Here is a 19,121-nt window from a genome sequence, read left to right on the forward strand (position 1 = left end):
GGATGATAGCCTTTTTTGGCAATCTCACTAAAAGACAGCTGGGAGTTGAACTGAAATGGGACCAGCATTTCAGTTAGTCAGTAAATTGAATGTGGCTTACTCTGTCTTAAAATTACACACATGGTAACTCTTCTAACAGATAAGTTTCCACATGGCCTTCTGCTGCCTAAAAGTTGGGTCCCAGCTATCCCTTTTTGAAGTTGGCAGGAGATATTTTTAAGAGAAAAAAGGATCAGCTACTGTCTTTCTCTTTGAGTCAGTATTTCTCAGAATTGCACCCCCTCTTGTGCTTCCACAGGTGAAAAAAATTACCTGTGGCTGGATTGTGTACTTTTTATTGAAGATGAATGGAAGGACTGACATTTTTATATTGCATTGAAACAAAGGGTTGTCAGCTTGAAAGGATTTGCATCAAAAATATATAGGCATGTTGACCATGTTCAGTCATGCCTTAAAGAAAAATTTGAGGGTGGATTCCCACAGATGCTGAAATAGCTGTGTGAAAGCCAGGAGCTAAAACAAAACTCTGGTGTTCCTGTTCTTGTCAATCTGGGGGGACCTGGTGTGAAACATTTCCAGTTCATGGAGGTGAGCTAGAAGCTCCTGCACCCCCTGGTGCAGAGGGAACAGAGCATGAAGCACCATGGATGTTATACCTGGAGAGTAGCTAAGGCCTTATACCGAACTATTTAAAAACTTGCTAATTCCTGCTTTTGGGCTGTGAATGAAGGGAATTAACCTAGCAAGGGCACACAGGAAAGCTATGGTGTTATTTGAAAACCATACTTGTATGTTCTTTCTTAGGAGCTGATGCTTCTGTCCTTTTGCAGATGAATTTACTGTATTTTTATACACTAAATCCACAGCCCTGCTTTATGAGGAAACCACAGTTACTTGGAGATGTCCATGACGTCTGTTACAGTTTTATATGCCTCTGTAATTTTATGGGAAAAAAGAATGTGGAAGTCTGAGGCCATATAAAAGCCTCACAACTCGAGGGAGCCAATATTGAGAGAACCCACTGCGGTGTTGCCACAGCTCTTCCTCATCCCTTCCCCGCCTCCCTGCCGTTTTCTAGAGCTCCGAGTGCATTTGCTGCATCTGAGCGATTCGGAACCGTATTAGAGCTCCTTTTATCGCTGTTCCGCCGTGCCTCTTGGAGGAAAAAAGAAAACCAACCCGCCCCTTGGCCGCCGTGCCGAGGCAGGGCTGTGCGCTGGGGGCCGCCGCAGCCGGGCTGGGAGCGCTGCCCGGCCGTTGCTCCGCGCGCTCAGCCCCGGGGCAGCGCCGCCCCGGCCGCCCGCAGGCCCCGCGCGCAGCCGCGCTGCACCGCCCTCAGCAGCGCCGCCGTCCTGCCTTCCCTTCCCTCCCTTCCTTCCTTCCTTGGAAGCACCGCCCTCACTCGCTGCTCGCGGCTGTAGTCATGGGTCCCGCCGCCGTGCTGCTGGTGCTGCTGCTGCCGCTGGCGGTGGCCGCGGGCGGCCCGGAGGTGCACAGCCTGCGGGGGAGCTGGCAGCTCCGCAGCGGGAACGGCTCGGTGTCGCTCCGAGCGGAGGTGCCGGGCTGCGTTCACACCGCGCTGCTCTGCCAGGGCCTCATCCAGGTACGGTACCCCCGAGAGCCGGGCCTTGGAGCAGCCCTTCCCGCCGTGGACAGCCCGCCTCGGAGGGGAGAACCCAGCCCTCCAAAACACAGCCCCCTCCCGGCGGCTGCCCGGCCACTGCAGGCTCGCTTGGCATCGCCGGGGCAGCAGCCAGGCTTCCTTTGGTGGCTGCAGTGTGCTCAGTCCCGCATAAGGCCGAGGATACAGATGGAAGCTTTGCAGTATGTGAGATTGTGGTTTTGACACGCATCCAAGGCGCTGACACCAGATACCCGCAATACCCTCACAGCGTGTAAGTCATGCGTACCTATAGTGGTACCTGAAAAGAATGGAAAGTTAAACCCATACTCCTAAAGTCTGACTCGTTGATGCAATAAGTTTAGGAAATTCAGGCCATTAAAAAGCCCTTGTAAAACTTGTAGGGACTATCAGAACAGTTGAGGTCATATACACCCATTCTGCCTAAGGAAAGTATAGTCTGAAACAAGTTAAATTTAATGGACTAACTCCTGTTTTAACACTTTGAAGAAGCTTTTCTGCTTCTGTTTATTCTTGTCTCTATTAGATTTTTTAATTTATAGAAACACAGCAACCAGTTTCTTGGGAAAATTTTCAAAACTGCAGTTGCAGATGGGTAGCGAAGTAATCTGATACTAGCATAAGGTGCCTGTGACTCAGACCTGACAAGAAACGTGGCACTACTAACTGGATCATTGTTGAAATAAGATGCCTTTTTAAAAGGAAACAAGGCAAATGAAACATGTATCTGGAACAAAGAAATAAAACACAGTGAAGCTAACAAAGTCATCTATAAAGATGATAAAGACGGTTCTGTGCTGGAAAATGTAGTGTTGTATGGTGTGAGTATATCATATTACCCCTCCTTTATTGTGGGCCTGATGGTGCAGTTCTTGTGCATCATTTATTTAAAAACCACATTCTGGATGTATGCATTTTGTATTTTTTATTTCTTGGGTTTTACCCTTCAGCTTATTATACTTTGATTAAAGTTAGAGAAGTATAAGGAGAAAGTGACACCATTTGGGCAGGATAATTTTAGCATTTTCTGTCTTGGCACAGGTTGGGAATCCCAGCACTAATAATAGATTCCACAGAGTGTCACTGCCAGATACAGAGCATCAACATTGGAGAAAGAACTGTGCTATGAAGAGATAGGCAGAGCTATGATGATCTGTTGTTTTAACATCTGTGTGCTAAGTGATGTGACATCTTGGACATTGAGAATTAAGGTTTCAGAAGGGCTCTTTTATAGTTGTCAAATGTGCAGGGGGCAGGGAGACTTTATGTGGAGGATCCGTGAAGGGAACTGTGCTGGTTTCTCTGACGCAGAAGTGCTCGAGGTGACCTGGACGTCTGGGATGTCATGTTTGGTTGTGCTGGGAGGTGTTCCTGCAAGAAGTGTGAATAGTCATCAGGAGAAACTGTGACCAATGCACTGATTCAGGCACACAAGACAGTGATGTAATGAAAGACTCACATTTAACTACTCACACTAAGTACACTTACGAAGTGAGAAGATGTCATTGCTAATTTAAATGCATTGCTGCAAACTGACCTGTAATTTAGCAGTATATTTGGAAATGAGGATCATGAACTCTCATGTGCCTGGGCAGAATCCCAAGCCTGCACAGAGGCATGAGAGTTTAGTCAGCCAGCTGGGCAGCAGTGGGTGATTGGCTAATTAAATCCATGATGGTTGGTTGTGGTCACTTAGAACACGTTTGCTTGAATACAAGTAAGAACTTGCTCCAGACACGTGCTGGTACAGCTGGTGGACTGGAAGCTGTTGCCAAGTTGGTGATGCTGCTGTTGAAGTGCTGAGTTAATCAAAATGGTTCACTAGTGTGGTTGCTTGATCTCTGGACTGGACCCAGCTGGTGTCTGGCTAGTTCCAAGCTCAGGATAATGAGGTAACCTGTTTCTATGTATAGATGTGTACAGGTAACTCAAGGCCAGCTTAAACCCATTCTTATTTTAGCGAAGCTCAGCTTACAGAAAGAAGCATTCATGCAAATTTGCACTTGGATAACTAAATTGTTTTAAAATCTCATTTTTGTTTAAAAGATAGAATACAGATCAATGCTCCCCAAAACAGCAGAGCAACCTTAGCAGATTTGAAATCTATTTCAGATGGTGTTAAATGCTTTGCATTCTACAAAGCAGCAATCCTGGGTTGTTTGACTCTTGGAGGGAGTCAGTGACATCATTCATTATTGCAGTGTGAGGCTTCATGCTCCAGAGGGGGGCTCAGCTGTTTGTCCTGAGGTTTCTTCACTGCAGTGAATGTGACCCAAGGTTTTCAAGTGCAGCTGCCTAAAATCGTGTTCCTATTTTCCTATATTCTTATTTATACAAAAGCATGCACGCTGCCCTAATTGTAGAGGCATAGAGCACTGTTTGCTCCACTTTTTCAGAGTTCATTATCTCTGGAAATCAGCCCTTTTTGGTGTTGTGTCAAGTATAGAAGCAGGAGATTTATTATAGATGCCTAAATACAAGTTTTGGTCTTAGGTATTTTTTTTCATTTGCTCCTTTTGCTCTTTGCAATGGAATATAGGATCTTTATTCATCCTACAGAAGATGTCACTAGATCAGTAACTCAGCTTGTGATCAAAAGTGGAGATTGATCTGAAAAGCTGTACGAGAAAATAGGAGAACAAAGGTAGTGGGAACAAAATCATTCTAGATAGCAGGACCCCTATGTTCAGCGACCTGGTGAAATCTACATGCTGTTTTTCTGTGTGATTTTCAAGTGGCAAATCTCACTGCATCCTTTGCTTTTGTACCTGTGAGATTTTCAATGGGTTAGCACCCAGAACAGAAATTTAAAGCAGAATTTGGAAGGGCCTACTCCAGCAATGTAGCTTAGTGGGCACCTCACAACGAGGGGAAGGAGGGCAGCAGGGGTAGGCTGATGAATATTAAGCCTTCAGAACGTGGCTTAGATTGCAAGACTAGGCTGCAAGCAATTTATTTATTATTGTGTGGTTCATTTCAAATTTAGGTCGACACACAAACTGTTTTTGCACAGGGATGCTCTAGCTGATTGCGTGTCTTTAGCTTTACTTTAATCTGCTGTGCAAGCCATACACTTGAATTGAAAAACACCTCTCTGGTGCTGAGGGTTCATTACTCATCTCTCTGGATCCCCTTAGCATTTGTTCTAGACATATCTTTATTCTGGCTCATAAAATATACATTGGACAAACATGTCTTTCTGAATACACCAAATGCATGTGGCTCAAAAAATGCTCTTGGGGAAGACTCTTGAGTTTCTTACCAAAGTATTATTTTCTTTCATATTCAATCAGTGTAGTTCAAATGCTGGATTAACTATGATAAAAACTCCAGGGCCAGGAGATTGCATCAGAGTATGTGTTTGGCTTGATTGTTTTAATAGCATTTTATTAAGACACTGTGGCTCTTACTACTATTTACATTTAAAAATAAAAAACACATGAGAAATGCAATAGGGAAGGGTAATAGTCACTCGCATAAAGTTAGAGCAAAGCTTTGTTTTGAATGCAGACATTTTACAAACTTGCAGTGAATCTTTTACTAACCCTGCAGCTCCAGGAAAAGATTTGCCAAAACCATTTTGTTTGGAAGTTTTGCTTTTGACCGCCGTCAGTGTAGTATTTTCTTTCAGGCACTGTTCTGGTGAGCCATATATACCCACAGTTAACTTGCTTATTAAGTCTGTGTGCTGGAAATAAGCCTCCTCTACCACATACTGTCCAGTTCTGCACGATGCCATTTCTTGCTGGCAGGTGACTCCTGTAAATTTCCAGTTCTGAGGAATATGGCTGTTGTAGCTGGATTTTCTCATGTGACAGCCATTTGCATTTATACATAAGGCTGTTCTGTCTTATTAGTTGTCACTTAGACTTGTATGGAGTATTATGAGAGGTCTGCAAGTGTGATACTGATATAGGGGCTGGGTAACACTGCATGTTCTGGCCTGTTGGACAAGGGCATACACTGGACAGAGAAGCTAACAGTGCTCTTGGTCATATTTGGGTATCAAAACTTACTAGAAGAGACAGAAGTTTATGTACTAATAGCTGGTAGCTCTACATTTCTGGAAAGTGGTGTGGTTTTCTGTAGCTTGTTCTGCATTTGTATAAAATATTCTGTTGTTTATTTTCTGACACTTCATCACAACTTAGAATTTTTTTGGAACAAGCCAGGTAACAATTCCATTTGGTGTCCTATTGTTCTGTTCAGGTTAGGTGGCATTCATTGTTGGAATAGTTGATGATTATATTATTTTCCAGTGAAATACAGGTGCTCTGCTTTCCTGTGAGAACACGTGTGCAAACATTCAAAACCCTTAGTAAAACCTAGCATAAATATTAAAGGACACTTTATTTTTTCTTTCAAAAGCTTGTGATTTTAAAAGAGGTAAGATTTATAGTGGTCTGTTAAATACATCCAAGTGTTCAAGTAATATTAAGCAGTGGGTATTACTGTGTTAACTCTTTAGTCATATTTGGCCTAGTGTTCTGCTGTGACACATCTTGAACATTGACAGTGACCTTCAGTTTACTGCTTTCTGAGAGCAGCTACTGAAATTTAGTTACTTTAGGAGGAACTTCCAAAACTCACGCTCTGAGAGTACAATCCATTCATCACTGCTGTTAGTTCAGCCTGACTTCAAGCTGTGAAAATTATATAAATGTCCTGACTGCTATCACTTGTGATGTCAAGGAGCACATGGGTATAGATAGGTAAATATTAACTATTTAGCTTTCATCTGAAGTTGCCCAGAGCAGAGTCATTAAACTGTAAATCATGAAACATCACTTAGAAATTTTATTCTGGTGGTTACAACATCAGAATTTTCTTATGGTGTACATGATAAAATATCAGCAGAGTTAATTGATGAGAGAAGAGCATGTAAGGTGACTTCAAATTAGACCATAACAAAAGCAGGGTAAGGCAAAGGAATCTGGTTTTTGTTCTCTTTATTAAATTTCATTTTACTTCATGCAGATCTTCCACCTGGGTACAGCTGACTCTGTCTGGTGTCATTCAGGTGTTTGTGCCATGCCCCTCAGAACTCCTGGGTGACCAGGAGGTGTCCTTTCTTTGAGCCAGGGTATGCCCACTCGCTCGCTCCCTTGGGCTTGGAGCCTCACTTCTCATATTTTCATATCTCATCCATTTCCTGCTTAACAGGAGAAGCTCTTAGCTTATATCACCGTGGCTTTTCAATATCCCCTTAAAATCATTGCAAGGAGAAGCTTCCATCTGGGCACTGGCGGGTCCTTCATTGTAGTGCTGCCAGTGCCTTTGAAGTCCTGCTGATGTCCTGCTAGCCGACCTGGAAATTGCTTCCTTTTGATGATCTGTAGCAGAGCTTTTAACCTCCTCTTAGGGGGTGATTTCCTGCTTGCTTACAGCGTTGAGACTGGGAGCAGGGAACAAACACAGGCAGCTTGAATACTTCAGATTTTTCCCCCAAATTGCAGGGAGCAGGAAAATGCAAGGCTGTTATGTTTGGTGGGATCTAAAAATAGCTATAGTTGACTCCACCCCTCTATGAATTGCTTCCAGGAACATACTGAGCTGGTGAGCTATTGAATGTGAAGTGTATTTAATAGATGTGCAGCCTATTTCCTACCATCTTTCAATTTTTTCCTGTGCCTTTAAGTGGTTTAAATTTGTCTTTTTTTTTTTTTTGCATGCACTTTTCTGAAGTAAGCCTTTCATTTTGATGTGAAATGATTTAATGTGGGATGAAATTCTGTTTCAGAGAAATCCAAACAATTTGACTTACGTGATTACATCTTCCAGCACTCAGAACAGTTGTATTTAATAATGGAAAAGTCAATAACCTCACAAGTGTATTGGTAAAGTAATTCTGCTTTCTTAGAGGACTTTGTTTTGATCATGCGTTTCTCCTGAACCTTGAGAATTGTCTTAAAAGCATTGCTTGAACGTTGCCCAACTGATTTTACAACACTCGACATCTGTCATGGTTAAAATGGCTGACCAGCTATTAGCATTTAACAGCTTTTATGTGATATACGAGCTGTCTTACTGGTTAGGTAGCAATGATATCAGTAAACTGTTAACTTTTACATGAAGGTACACGGAACTGTGAGCTTTCCATCTAAAAGGGCCTGTGAGTCAGAAGGGCTAATTTGCACTTCTATGACACCTATTTTAGCAGTCAGTGCATTTCTTGAAGTTTGAAGGCTGTAGACTAGTAAAGAAGAAAGCTCCTTCAGGAAAAAGGATCTTCAGTATATTCTGAGATTTAAACATGTCACTCTGTAAGCTCCTGTAAGGGCTCATTTGGCAATGATTTCTGCCTCTGATAAAATATTCCTGCATTTCTCCTGCTAGACAACCAGTTTTGTATTTTCCAGAAGTCAGGACTTAGTTCATTAGCATCTTGGTATCTGTGCTTTTGTGGGAGAAATGGTGCAGGTTTCTTTTATGCATCTTTGCAGGTTTCTTTTATGCATCTTTGCTGATGTTGATTGTTTGACCATTAACCAAATGGCTTTACAGTCTGCTATTGGTAGTGCATTTGCAACTTTCCTCTCTCGCCTTTTGTTAAATATTTCACACATACAAGTGGCAAATACTGAAATTTAACATGCACATTTTTCCAAGCATAATGTGAAATAAAATAGTATGTAATGTTAAATACGAATATGTATGCATATGTAAATATATATAAGATCGTATATAATCTTAAAGCAAGACCGTTGTTAAAAAATGTACTTTTAAAAGAACATATTGTGGGGTTTCACGGTCTCTGACATTCTATACTAGCCTCTCATTATCTCAGTACAATGATCTCAGTGAAGTTTCTTTTATGAGGCTAAATTTTGTATATTAATATGCATTTCTTGGCTTTAACTTTTGCATCTCAATAAAATTCTGAGATATATTCACCAAAAGTAATGGAATGAATGTCTTAAAATTCAGTTATAGTCCTGTAACCTCATGATGACTTAACTTTTAGAGAATACACTGTATTATCAATACAGAAGCCACAGTTTTATTCAGGTAACAAGGCTTTTCCTTTTTGACTCTTCCCTTGTAGTAAGAAATTTGATAGAGCATGGCATGTAGAGGCAGGGTGGCACCTTTCTCTCTGTATAAGCTCAAGGGATGATGTTTGTATTCCTGTAGGACTCCAGAAGGGTCTGTGCTGCTGAGGAGAGTCACTTTGATGTTATGATTTTGTTCTGCTATGTAAATAGGTTCATGTGTTTATTATGGAGCCTGATCCTGTTAGTTGTAAAACAAATATGAGGTACAAGACCAATTTTTTTCAGAAGACTTCAAATTCCAAATGTTGTAACCATGCATACTGACTCCTGAAATGGGGAGAAAAATTAAGTTCCAGCAAGTAAGAAAGACCAAAAAAAAAAAAAAAAAAAAAAAAAAAAAAAAAAAAAAAAAAAAAAAAAGCCGGGCAGATTTTCTTCAGTGTGACTGAGAATATCCAGGGTGGGTAGTTAAGTGTGTTGGTGCTGTTGAACACAGCTCCCCTCTCTCTGAGCCGGGTTGAGTCATGCAGGCCAGAAGAGATTGGCCTTTGGGGCAGCAGCTCAGCCCTGCAGCTGCTGCAGGGGCTGCAACGGGTCTGGCAGGCTGGGACCCGGGTACTGGCACTGTGACACGGCATGGGGCACTGCCTGTGTGCTCTCTGACAGGGCATGGACACTGCCTGTGTGCTCTCTGACAGGGCATGGGACACTGCCTGTGTGCTCTCTGACAGGGGATGGGACACTGCCTGTGTGCTCTCTGACAGGGGATGGGACACTGCCTGTGTGCTCTCTGACAGGGCATGGACACTGCCTGTGTGCTCTCTGACAGGGGATGGGACACTGCCTGTGTGCTCTCTGACAGGGGATGGGGCACTGCCTGTGTGCTCTCTGACAGGGGATGGACACTGCCTGTGTGCTCTCTGACAGGGCATGGGACACTGCCTGTGTGCTCTCTGACAGGGCATGGACACTGCCTGTGTGCTCTCTGACAGGGGATGGGACACTGCCTGTGTGCTCTCTGACAGGGGATGGGACACTGCCTGTGTGCTGACAGGGGATGGGGCACTGCCTGTGTGCTCTCTGACAGGGGATGGGACACTGCCTGTGTGCTCTCTGACAGGGGATGGGACACTGCCTGTGTGCTGACAGGGGATGGGGCACTGCCTGTGTGCTCTCTGACAGGGGATGGGGCACTGCCTGTGTGCTCTCTGACAGGGGATGGGACACTGCCTGTGTGCTGACAGGGGATGGGGCACTGCCTGTGTGCTCTCTGACAGGGGATGGGGCACTGCCTGTGTGCTCTCTGACAGGGCATGGACACTGCCTGTGTGCTCTCTGACAGGGAATGGACACTGCCTGTGTGCTCTCTGACAGGGGATGGGACACTGCCTGTGTGCTCTCTCTGGCAGGGATGGGACCTTTTTGCTGCCTTTGTGTGAGGTGTGAGGCTGTGGGGTGTCAGGTCCTTTAAGCTGGGTGAGGGACATGGTGACCCACTGTAAGGTAATAAATAGAGCATGAAGCCAGAAAGGCTGAGGGCGTAGCTCAGACCAACTGTGCCTTCTATTCTTACTAGGTAGTGTGGTTAAAGGGAGAAGGACACCTTTGGTGTAAATGCAATACTATTCTCAAAAGTACTAATTTAGTTTTTTACCAGAATCAGAATGGTGTTGCTTCTCCTTCTTCTCTTTCTCCATCCCTCCACATACAACAGTTTAATTTATCCTTACCACAGCAAGTCTAGCTGACAAGGAACAACTGGATTATTTGCAATAACTTTAAACTAGAGATTTGTTCACTGCTATCCCTAGAGGCCTAAAATGCTGTTTCTCTGCCTTTTAAAATCCTATTAGTCTTACTTTCTCCATAATTATGAGGGTGATCATATTTCTTTTCCTCTCATTAAGTCACAGGCTCTCTGGATTTATTGGTTAATTTCCAGACCAGTAATTTCTTCTGTAAAAACAAATCCTGCTGCTTCTAGTTTGAGTGATTATAGCAGACAGGTTTTTGAGCTATATAAATAAAGTCAAATATTACTAAAGCTTTGCTTTCACATTAAATTTTAAGGGTGAAGGACTAAGGAAGGACTAATTAAGGTGGATTTTGCATTTGCAGACTGACTGAAGTAAGTGTTCATCTAATGGATATTGTGATGCTTTTAATGTAGTAACACGATAACTAAATAAATAATGCAATTTTCTTTTTGTTGGCCTGTTATTAGGATCCATATTATAGATTTAATGATGTGATGTACAGATGGATCTCACTAGATAACTGGACTTACAGCAGGACGTTCAAAACTCCTTTTGACATCAGGTATGCAGTAAAGATATGTCTAAAATAGTTCTGTGCCATCTTTCATGCAGAATTGCAAGTTAATCCATCCACTCAAAATCTGCTTAATACTTTTGTATCTGATAAATTATGCAATCATGTGCAGCTGTAAAGCTGTTGCTTCAGAACACTTCAGTTGTTGCTTTTTTCTTTTTTTTTAATTGATTGTTAAAAATTACTTATGAATTGTCAGCTGAAAAAAGATAGTACTTAATCTAATTGAAAGCTATCCCATCTAATATCTGGTGGGTATGTGAACCTGATGTGTTCTTGAACATGCTGACTTGAGCTACTTCAGCTGTCATCTTAGTTTGACTATTTAAAGGTACAGTGTAGCTACCCTGAGTCAAAAGTAGCTGAAGCAACTGCTGGTATAATAGTGATACACATTTTTACATTGTCTGTGCCCTGTGTGTTTTTAACTCTAGGTACTCTGACAGTTTTTTGCATGTATGTTTTCTGTTGTAGAAAGTGGCAGAAAGTGAATTTGGTTTTTGAGGGAGTAGATACAGTAGCACAGATCCTGCTCAACAATGTCACTCTCGGGAGAACAGACAACATGTTCAACAGATATGTAAGTAATGTGTTTGTTTCTGTTTATTTCTGCTTCTGTGCTTTCTTCAAAGCCCTTTTGTTCTGAGCACTTCTAGTGCATTCACCTACCCATAAAAGTAGGTGCTTGGATGCAGAAAGTGTTGACTTGAGGACTGCGTGTGTAATCAGGTAAATGTTAGGAAGGGAAGTGTACTTACCTTTTCACTAGCAACTGGGTCATATCTAGAGGTGAATGTGCCTTGTCCTAAATGAGAGGACCAATGCAAGAGGATCAATCAGCTAATAATATAATATATCTTGCTTCTTGGGATCTGTCCCAGCTTCAAGAAAACGTAATATTAAATCTGTTTTATTAGCTGTAAATCTGCTTACTAATTGGTATTAGAATGGTTTACATGTCAATACTGCAATGAAAATGCACGTGCTGTAAAGCCTGTGTATATGTTTCATGCTTTTGGTTTTTAAAGAGGGTGGTTTATTTTTAATATGGTACTTTGGGTAACATTGTCTTGCATTTTTGAGCTTTGCTTATGTCAGCATGAGAGTATTCATTATGGAATGATCTTGAGAGTGGCAAAAACATTCAAACTAATTTTATAGCTTTAAAATACAAAATTATTCTGATATTAACACAAGGAGCAATTCTTGCTTTTATCTTAATCAAAAAATCTGAAGAGTTAAAGGAAGATTGATAGTGGAATAACTGAATTACAAATGAAATCTGGTGTCTCCATATCTCAGCATTTACCATTCTGGCAGTTTTTATTGCAGAAGCACTGGACTGAGACATAAGACATTCTGCCACCTGGGTCTGTGTAACCTAGGACAAACCACTTAGTTTCTCTTTGACTTACTTTTACCATCAGTGAAATCAAAAATTTCATAGAGTTTTTATGAAATTGTAATTATTTACTGTTTGGAGAGTATCTAAAGGCATGTCAGTAGCAGGCTCTGAAAGTCAGAAAAGTGGTATTATTGTGTCCATATTTCTGCAACTTCATTTTGTATCAGATTGTAAGAATTCATGAAATGGCCTTCACTGTAAAACCAGCATATACTGCATTAAATTGAGTCCGGGGTTACGGTGACCCAGGCTTGTGCCTTGTTCACCTGTTCCACATGGCAACAACATCTGCAGGAAGGACTCTCTGAAGGCTCTGGTTTGGGGAATGCTGTTTGCTTTCTAATATCCTGCTGTATGCTACAGGAATAAGTGATTCTAGCTGGGCTGCTCCCAAATTAAAGAAAAATGGCCAAGACTTGGCTTTTCACAAATGTGCACTCTGAGGAATAAATGGGTATTAGCTATTGGAACCACATTGTCGTGATAGCACAGGATAATTCTGAAATGGAACATTTCTTCTGTTCTCCAGCCACACTGAAGGGGATTTTGTGACCTGGTGAGGAAGCCCCCAAATGCTTCATTTGGTGCTGATGTAGAATGTGTGTCTTACATTTGGGGGATTAGAATGCAACTCATTTCATTTGGGGAATGAACTACTAGCTTTACAGCATTCATGGACTAGGCAGGTCAGTGCCTTGTGGTGGATGAGCTGGCAGCACAGTGTGAGCTGGAAGCACTCTTGTATGGAGCAGCTCTCTGAGTTGGAATAAGGTGTCTTTCCAAAGATGCAGATGGGTTCTGGATGAGGAATGAGGGTAAAGATTCTCTTGCTGTCGTTGTCCTTCAAGTACTTCTCTGTGCAAGCAAAGTGCTGCAGCCTGCAATGAGAGCTTGATGTGAAGAAAGCGGTTTGCCCAGAAACATCTTTTCTTTCAAAACCAGAGCACGCTGAGACTGTATTTCAAAGGCTTTTGAATAATATATATATGGCATTAAAATCCCCATGTAATAGTGATTATAAATCTCATAGATAAATGTCAGCATTGTAATGGTTTTGTTCTGTGTTTTGTCCTAGAGCTTTGATATTAGCAGTGTGATCCAGGAGGTCAATTGCGTTGAGGTCCGTTTCTTGTCAGCCGTTTCGTACGCAGCGGAGCAGAGCAGATGTCACAAAGCACACAGCATCCCCCCGGCGTGCCCTCCACCTGTACAGAAAGGAGAGTGCCATGTTAATTTCATCAGAAAGGTAGGGGCAGAATTGTCTGTCTTCAGTCTGGGAAAGAGGAATGCACCACAAGCTGTCCTTACAGTTGTATTCTGAAACCTGCAATGTTGTTTTGTAAGCAGGGCATACTTTTCATTGCAGCTTCCTTCTCCCATCCCCCCCAGAAACCTGTACTTTTGTATGTTGACAATACAGGAGGTGTGAGAAGGCCAGGCTTCATATCTAAGTGATAAGAATGTTTAAAAGGCTGTTTTCATCAAAGAGTCAGCAAGGAGACTTGCTGCTAAGAGGGCAGGATAGCATTGGGAAATGTGTAGTCATTCCATTTTGATCCACTGGGTGGGTTTAGCAATGTATGCTGACAATAGAGTTCACTGTTGCAAATACTAGTATGTTATAGCCAAGGCTGTAAAAATCTCATCCAAGCAGCTTTTTGAGTGTTTGCTGTCGCTCATGTGCTGTGCTGTTTATCCTGGGCAGCTCTGGCACGTCCCAAGAAGTGTTATCTAACAGGGAACCTGTTCTCTTCTTATTAGTGTTGTCAAGTGTGACTTATATGTACATATTCAATGGAAACAACAGTGTATTATAAATGAATGAGACTTAGAAACTTTGATTTAAAATATGGCTTCTTTGTGTTAAAACAACTCAGGGCAAACTATCATTTGAGTAGCATCTCTTGTATTTCTGATAGCTTTGCAGCAGACAGAGGCAATGTCTAGATGATCATATTTTCTAATTTCTCTTTTTGGGTGTTTTTGCATATTTGTTTCCTCTTAAATGCCTTTCTTGATAATTATTTTCAAACTTTCTAATAAAGTCCTTCTAGAGTCTCCTCAAAAATGACTAGGATTCTGTAAATCTGGTATTTAAACTTGGATATAATTTCCTTTAAAATTTATTAATGTAAACATGGACTCCATGTTGTCCTGGAAAGATCCTTTAGGATTAAGATGCTGTCTTTATTTCTGCTTGCTGCTACTTTAATTTTCTCTACATTTTAGAAAATTTAATAGTTCTTCTGAGTCCACTGTGTTTCTCCGAAATCAGTGCAAGGAGAGGCTTGGAAGGAATAGTGCACTTACACAACTGTAGTCTTATTTATAGAGCAAAAGAAACCTGGAATGATTTTATGCCTCACTGAACTATACCTTTACATTTGTTAGAAAGTACCCTAATGCTTTTTCCTCAAATGAATTTTTGACTGTACTTGGAATGCAAAATGTTTCTGGAAATTTCTGGAGCAATTTCCAAGTATTGGCAACCACAGCAGCTATGTCACATCTGAAACTAAACAAACATACCAGGGCATTGCTATAAGCTGGTTGCTTCCCATCTGAAAGTAATGGAGAGCTATTTACACATTTCAGGTGCAGTATTAAGTGCAGTAACCTTATCTAAATCTGAGTAGGAATTTGTGGCAGAACACAAACCTGTCACTGCTAATGTACCCCAGTGATACAGGCATATTGTTCTTGTGATGTACTGTTTTTGATAGCAGTCTCTGCAGTGTTTTTAGTGAAACCTGTCAGTGATTCATTTGTTTATTTTTTATAATGCGAAAATTATTTCCAATTGGACATGTTTTCTAAGAATATGTTATCCCTGGTTTTCTGTTTGAAGTAGGTGCAGTGTTTGCTTCCTGGAAGGCTCTTTTGCAGTTTGATAGACAGGGAGGCTGACTGGCAACACAAGGGATAGGCCAGGCTTGTGCAATGTTGTTTGCCCAAATTAGTATGCCTTGGCTGTAAGTTATTAGTCTCTAAATTTAGAACTGTGTGTCACTGTACAAGACTTTAGGAGATCTATTGTATTTGCTTTGGGGGCTGGGGCTGTGTGAAACTTGGAGGGCAGCTGAATAGATGTTGTCAAGGGATTTGTTAAGTAGAGGTCTGACCAGGTTTGAAAACAGCTAAATGGAAATTAGTGTACGTACTTCTCTGCCTGACCAGCATTTTATAATTCTGACAGTTATTGTGATGTTAGTACCAGAACTAAGCTACTTCTCAACCATGTTTTTGTTCCCTTTGTTTTTGTATAAGAGAACTATAAAAAGGGGAGAAACAGTGAACATGACTGAACTACACAAATACTCCAGACATATCCATTTCTTTCCTTGTATTACTCTGTGATGTTAAAACTAAAAATAGGAGATAAACTATTTCATGTATGGTTTTTAATTTGATACTTTTCTTGTAGAATACTGTAACATTTCTAATTGTCAGTTTTCTGCTTAGTTAGTCTTTTAGGTGTACAATTAAATACTGACATTACAAACTAAGATAATTCACAGCTGAATTGAGAATAATCTCCTGGATTGTTTTTTTTTTATCTTTACTGTTTGGGGTTTTGTTGGTGTTTTTTTAGCGATGCGCTAAGTGTTGTTTTACTCTTTTGGTAGTACAAACTTTCTCCATACTTGGACATTTAATACAAAATTTAATTTTTTGTATAATACAGGTAGTAGCAGCAAAGTTCTGGTTGTGAAGTAAGAAAAAAATACCGTAGGGTCTTCTGGATTTATGGAAACCGGAAAAATTCTTTCAGTGCATGTCAGTATTTTATTCCCAGATAGCAAATGTCTTTTATTTCTGGCAAGGCATCAATGTCTATGTGAAAAACAGGTATTTGTAACATAATCATTCTGTTTTCCAGGAGCAATGCTCATTTAGTTGGGATTGGGGCCCTTCTTTTCCCACTCAAGGAATCTGGAAAGATGTTAGGATTGAGGCCTATAACCATTATCATCTGATTTATTTTTCTATAACTCCTCTCTTTGGTAAGTCTCTTATTTCGTCTTGTTATTGGTTTCACCTTTAGAATACAAACATTTTATTGGTAAGCCAAATTAACTGTCAGGTAGGAAATGTTCTATGGGTTTTTTATGACTTTGTATGTAGTTCTTTCCAGAGCACACCTTTATTGGGTATTGAAACAGTACTTCAATACAAACAATAACTGTTAAAAGTGTTAGAATTCAGAACTTTTTTTTGCTTAAAATCCCTGAATAACTGCAGAAATAAATGTAGTATAATTGAGATTAGCACCTGTTCTTTGATTTTGAAAAATTTCCTTTCTAATGGCATGTGTTTTCACCAAGACTCCCTGTAAATATGTCTCACTTTCATCTCACTTTCATTTCAAACAAAGGCAAAGCTGCTATGGGAATTTGGTTTTGTGTTGGAAGGACAAATGCAAAGTGAGCAGAGTTCGAAGAGTGCCTAGTTTTCAGGGCACAACATGAACTCTGAGAGAAAAAAGCAAGTTGTGCTATGCAAGGATAATTGTTAAAGCTGCAATTGGAGAGGATAACCTCCTGCATTCTTGTACCTAACATACCAAACCGGTTTCCTCTCTTGCAGTGGTCTCTGATTTTCCTCTCCTTTGTCCTGAAGATCATTGCAGCTGTGCAAAAGTAGTCAATTTTCCCTTGAAACTTTCTGCAAATGGTGATATTCCCGGTTGTAGACCACCCACATGCTTATTTTCACTGCCTGTTGACCCAGTGGAGTATAGGCTAGCACGTGGGTCCTCTGCAGTGGGGTGAATTTTGGCTCTTGGGACTAAATTTGTTGTGTATGAATGAAAGAGGAAGACATCACTCCATGGCTGATTTTAAAGCGTCCTGAAATAGCTGCAGATCCTAAATAGAATTGACGTGACTGGAATTTCCATGGAAAGCCCCAGCACAGACTGTGTGCTTTCTGAAATTTAGTTACAGTAAAAATCTTTTCTGGTCCCTCCCACATTCCCACAACTCCACCTTCTGGTAGGTAAAGTCTTGCTCTCTGGGTAAGTGGAGAGAGCAAGCCTCTTTCCTTCAGCAGAGAGTGGCTTGGGACCAGAGCAAGAGCTTATTAGTATTCAAACATAATAACGTTTGAAAAAGAAAGAATAAATGAACAACCTGAATTTAAGCTGCATATGTACTTTTATTGTTCATCAGATTTAGTGTCATAGCCTTTTGACCACTGAGTCTGTGAAAGATTCATTGTTCTTGGTTTCTCTGTCTAGACCCCACAGTTCAGGCAGTTAGGAGTGGGTTGGAATTTCTATATGCTTTTGTAAGGGAGGAAGAATGCACTGTAATATCTGACCTTTGTAGGGTGGGTACTTTTAAACCTTTTCCACATTTCAGAGAATTGGTCTTCACTGGGTAATGCTGGGTGTAATATAAACTTGGGAACTCAATCATTGCTCTTCATTCTGTGAAAAACAGTGAAAATCACACCAGGGCTGAATGCAATTCTTTGTTTTTTGGAGTGAGCTCTCTTTCTCTTGTGAATCAAGGAGAGCTAGACTATATAAATGAAAAGAGAAAGCAAGTTATTAGTAATTTGGGCATACAAAATGTGTCTTAGTTCTAGTTCTCCTTCTTTTCTGTTTTGTTTGCTTTTGCTTATATGTTAATCTGCAATATTTGAAGTATAGGATTAGCCAGGCTGTGTTAGTAGCTAGGCAATTCAACTGCTGAAGTTAGTGGGAAATTTACACATAGATCTTGAGTACCCTTGACCCTGGCTCTCCTTATTCAGTAAGGTCTGTAAAAGAGAGGATGCTCTGTGGTAACTTCAGAGAGCTCTCAGGAAAGTCATTAACTTGTTTCTTTCACGACACATGGGTGGGAGAAGGGACATAAAGATATAGCCTGTCAAGTCTAGACACGGTGGGCCCAATTCATCCCCAGTGTAGCTCCATTCATTTTGTCCAGTGAGTCTGGGATGAATTCAGCTCGTTTTCTGTTAATACTGTTTTTGTTTCATTGACAAAAGTGATTGTAGTGGCTTGTGATTACAATCTTTCCCAAAGAGTACCATGTTCATATGAGTGCTGACTAAAAGCAAATACAATGTCTATGGGAGTTGGTGGGAAAAAATTCCTTCCTAATGAAGTGACTGGTGTCAAGGTCCCTGACTTTTGTACAGAGCTCTGAAAAAAAGCCTGGATGGCTTTTGAAATAAAAAAAGAGTTAAAAAACATAAATCATATTGCATTGTTCTGTTCCATTGGACTCATATGCCAAACACACTAAATAAGCAGATTAACCATGTAGGTTGGTTCAGACACAGCCTGAAAATTGTTAAATTTAATCTTAGTTTTTGAATTTTTTCTTTAATGAAAGATCACGTTAACTAATTGGTATATAAACATAATTCTTAAATTCCCATTTTTTTCTCCCTCTTCACTTAGAAAAGAGTGCTCAGCAGTGGTGTCTTGAAGTCGAGTCTATTTTTGATGTAGTCAGCTCCAAGCCAATTGCAGGTCTTGTGACTGTGAACATTCCCAAGTTACAAACGCAGCAAACGTTCAGTGTGAAGCTTCAACCTGGAGAAGGCAGCATTGTGCTGCTTGTAAACATCAACAAGGTAAAGAGGTGTGTGTGTGGAGAGCTAGTTCAGCTGCAAAATGTTTCCCCTGGTTTCCAGTGTGACTTTCTGCCTCCATGCCAGTTTTAGGCCTCCTTCCCATTCCTTAGTGTCTTCCTGACTTTTAACAACAGTTCTGTATCCCCTACAGGGTAGG

At 41.0% G+C, this 19,121-nt stretch overlaps 1 protein-coding gene across 15 annotated transcripts in view; it reads left to right on the forward strand.

Moving 5' to 3' along the window:
* The window catches only part of MANBA (mannosidase beta), a 61,447-nt gene that overhangs the window by 7,324 nt on the left and 35,002 nt on the right, over window positions 1–19,121 (forward strand). For 5 of the 15 annotated variants that reach the window (XM_071431828.1, XM_071431827.1, XM_071431829.1 and 2 more), the window contains exons 1-6: window positions 1,387–1,603; window positions 10,862–10,956; window positions 11,443–11,548; window positions 13,449–13,619; window positions 16,254–16,377; window positions 18,789–18,964. In XM_071431828.1, coding sequence (XP_071287929.1) covers window positions 1,424–1,603; window positions 10,862–10,956; window positions 11,443–11,548; window positions 13,449–13,619; window positions 16,254–16,377; window positions 18,789–18,964 — 852 coding nt within the window. In that variant the 5' untranslated portion in view covers window positions 1,387–1,423. Of the gene's footprint in view, window positions 1–1,385; window positions 1,604–7,153; window positions 7,199–10,707; window positions 10,766–10,861; window positions 10,957–11,442; window positions 11,549–13,448; window positions 13,620–16,253; window positions 16,378–18,788; window positions 18,965–19,121 lie in introns of those variants that run through there. The other 10 variants (XM_071431837.1, XM_071431840.1, XM_071431834.1 and 7 more) reach the window with 5 other exon arrangements.

The sequence above is a fragment of the Agelaius tricolor genome, unplaced genomic scaffold, assembly GCF_023055355.1.
Source record: "Agelaius tricolor isolate 1412-34295 unplaced genomic scaffold, bAgeTri1.0.p SCAF_8, whole genome shotgun sequence".
NCBI lineage: Eukaryota > Metazoa > Chordata > Aves > Passeriformes > Icteridae > Agelaius > Agelaius tricolor.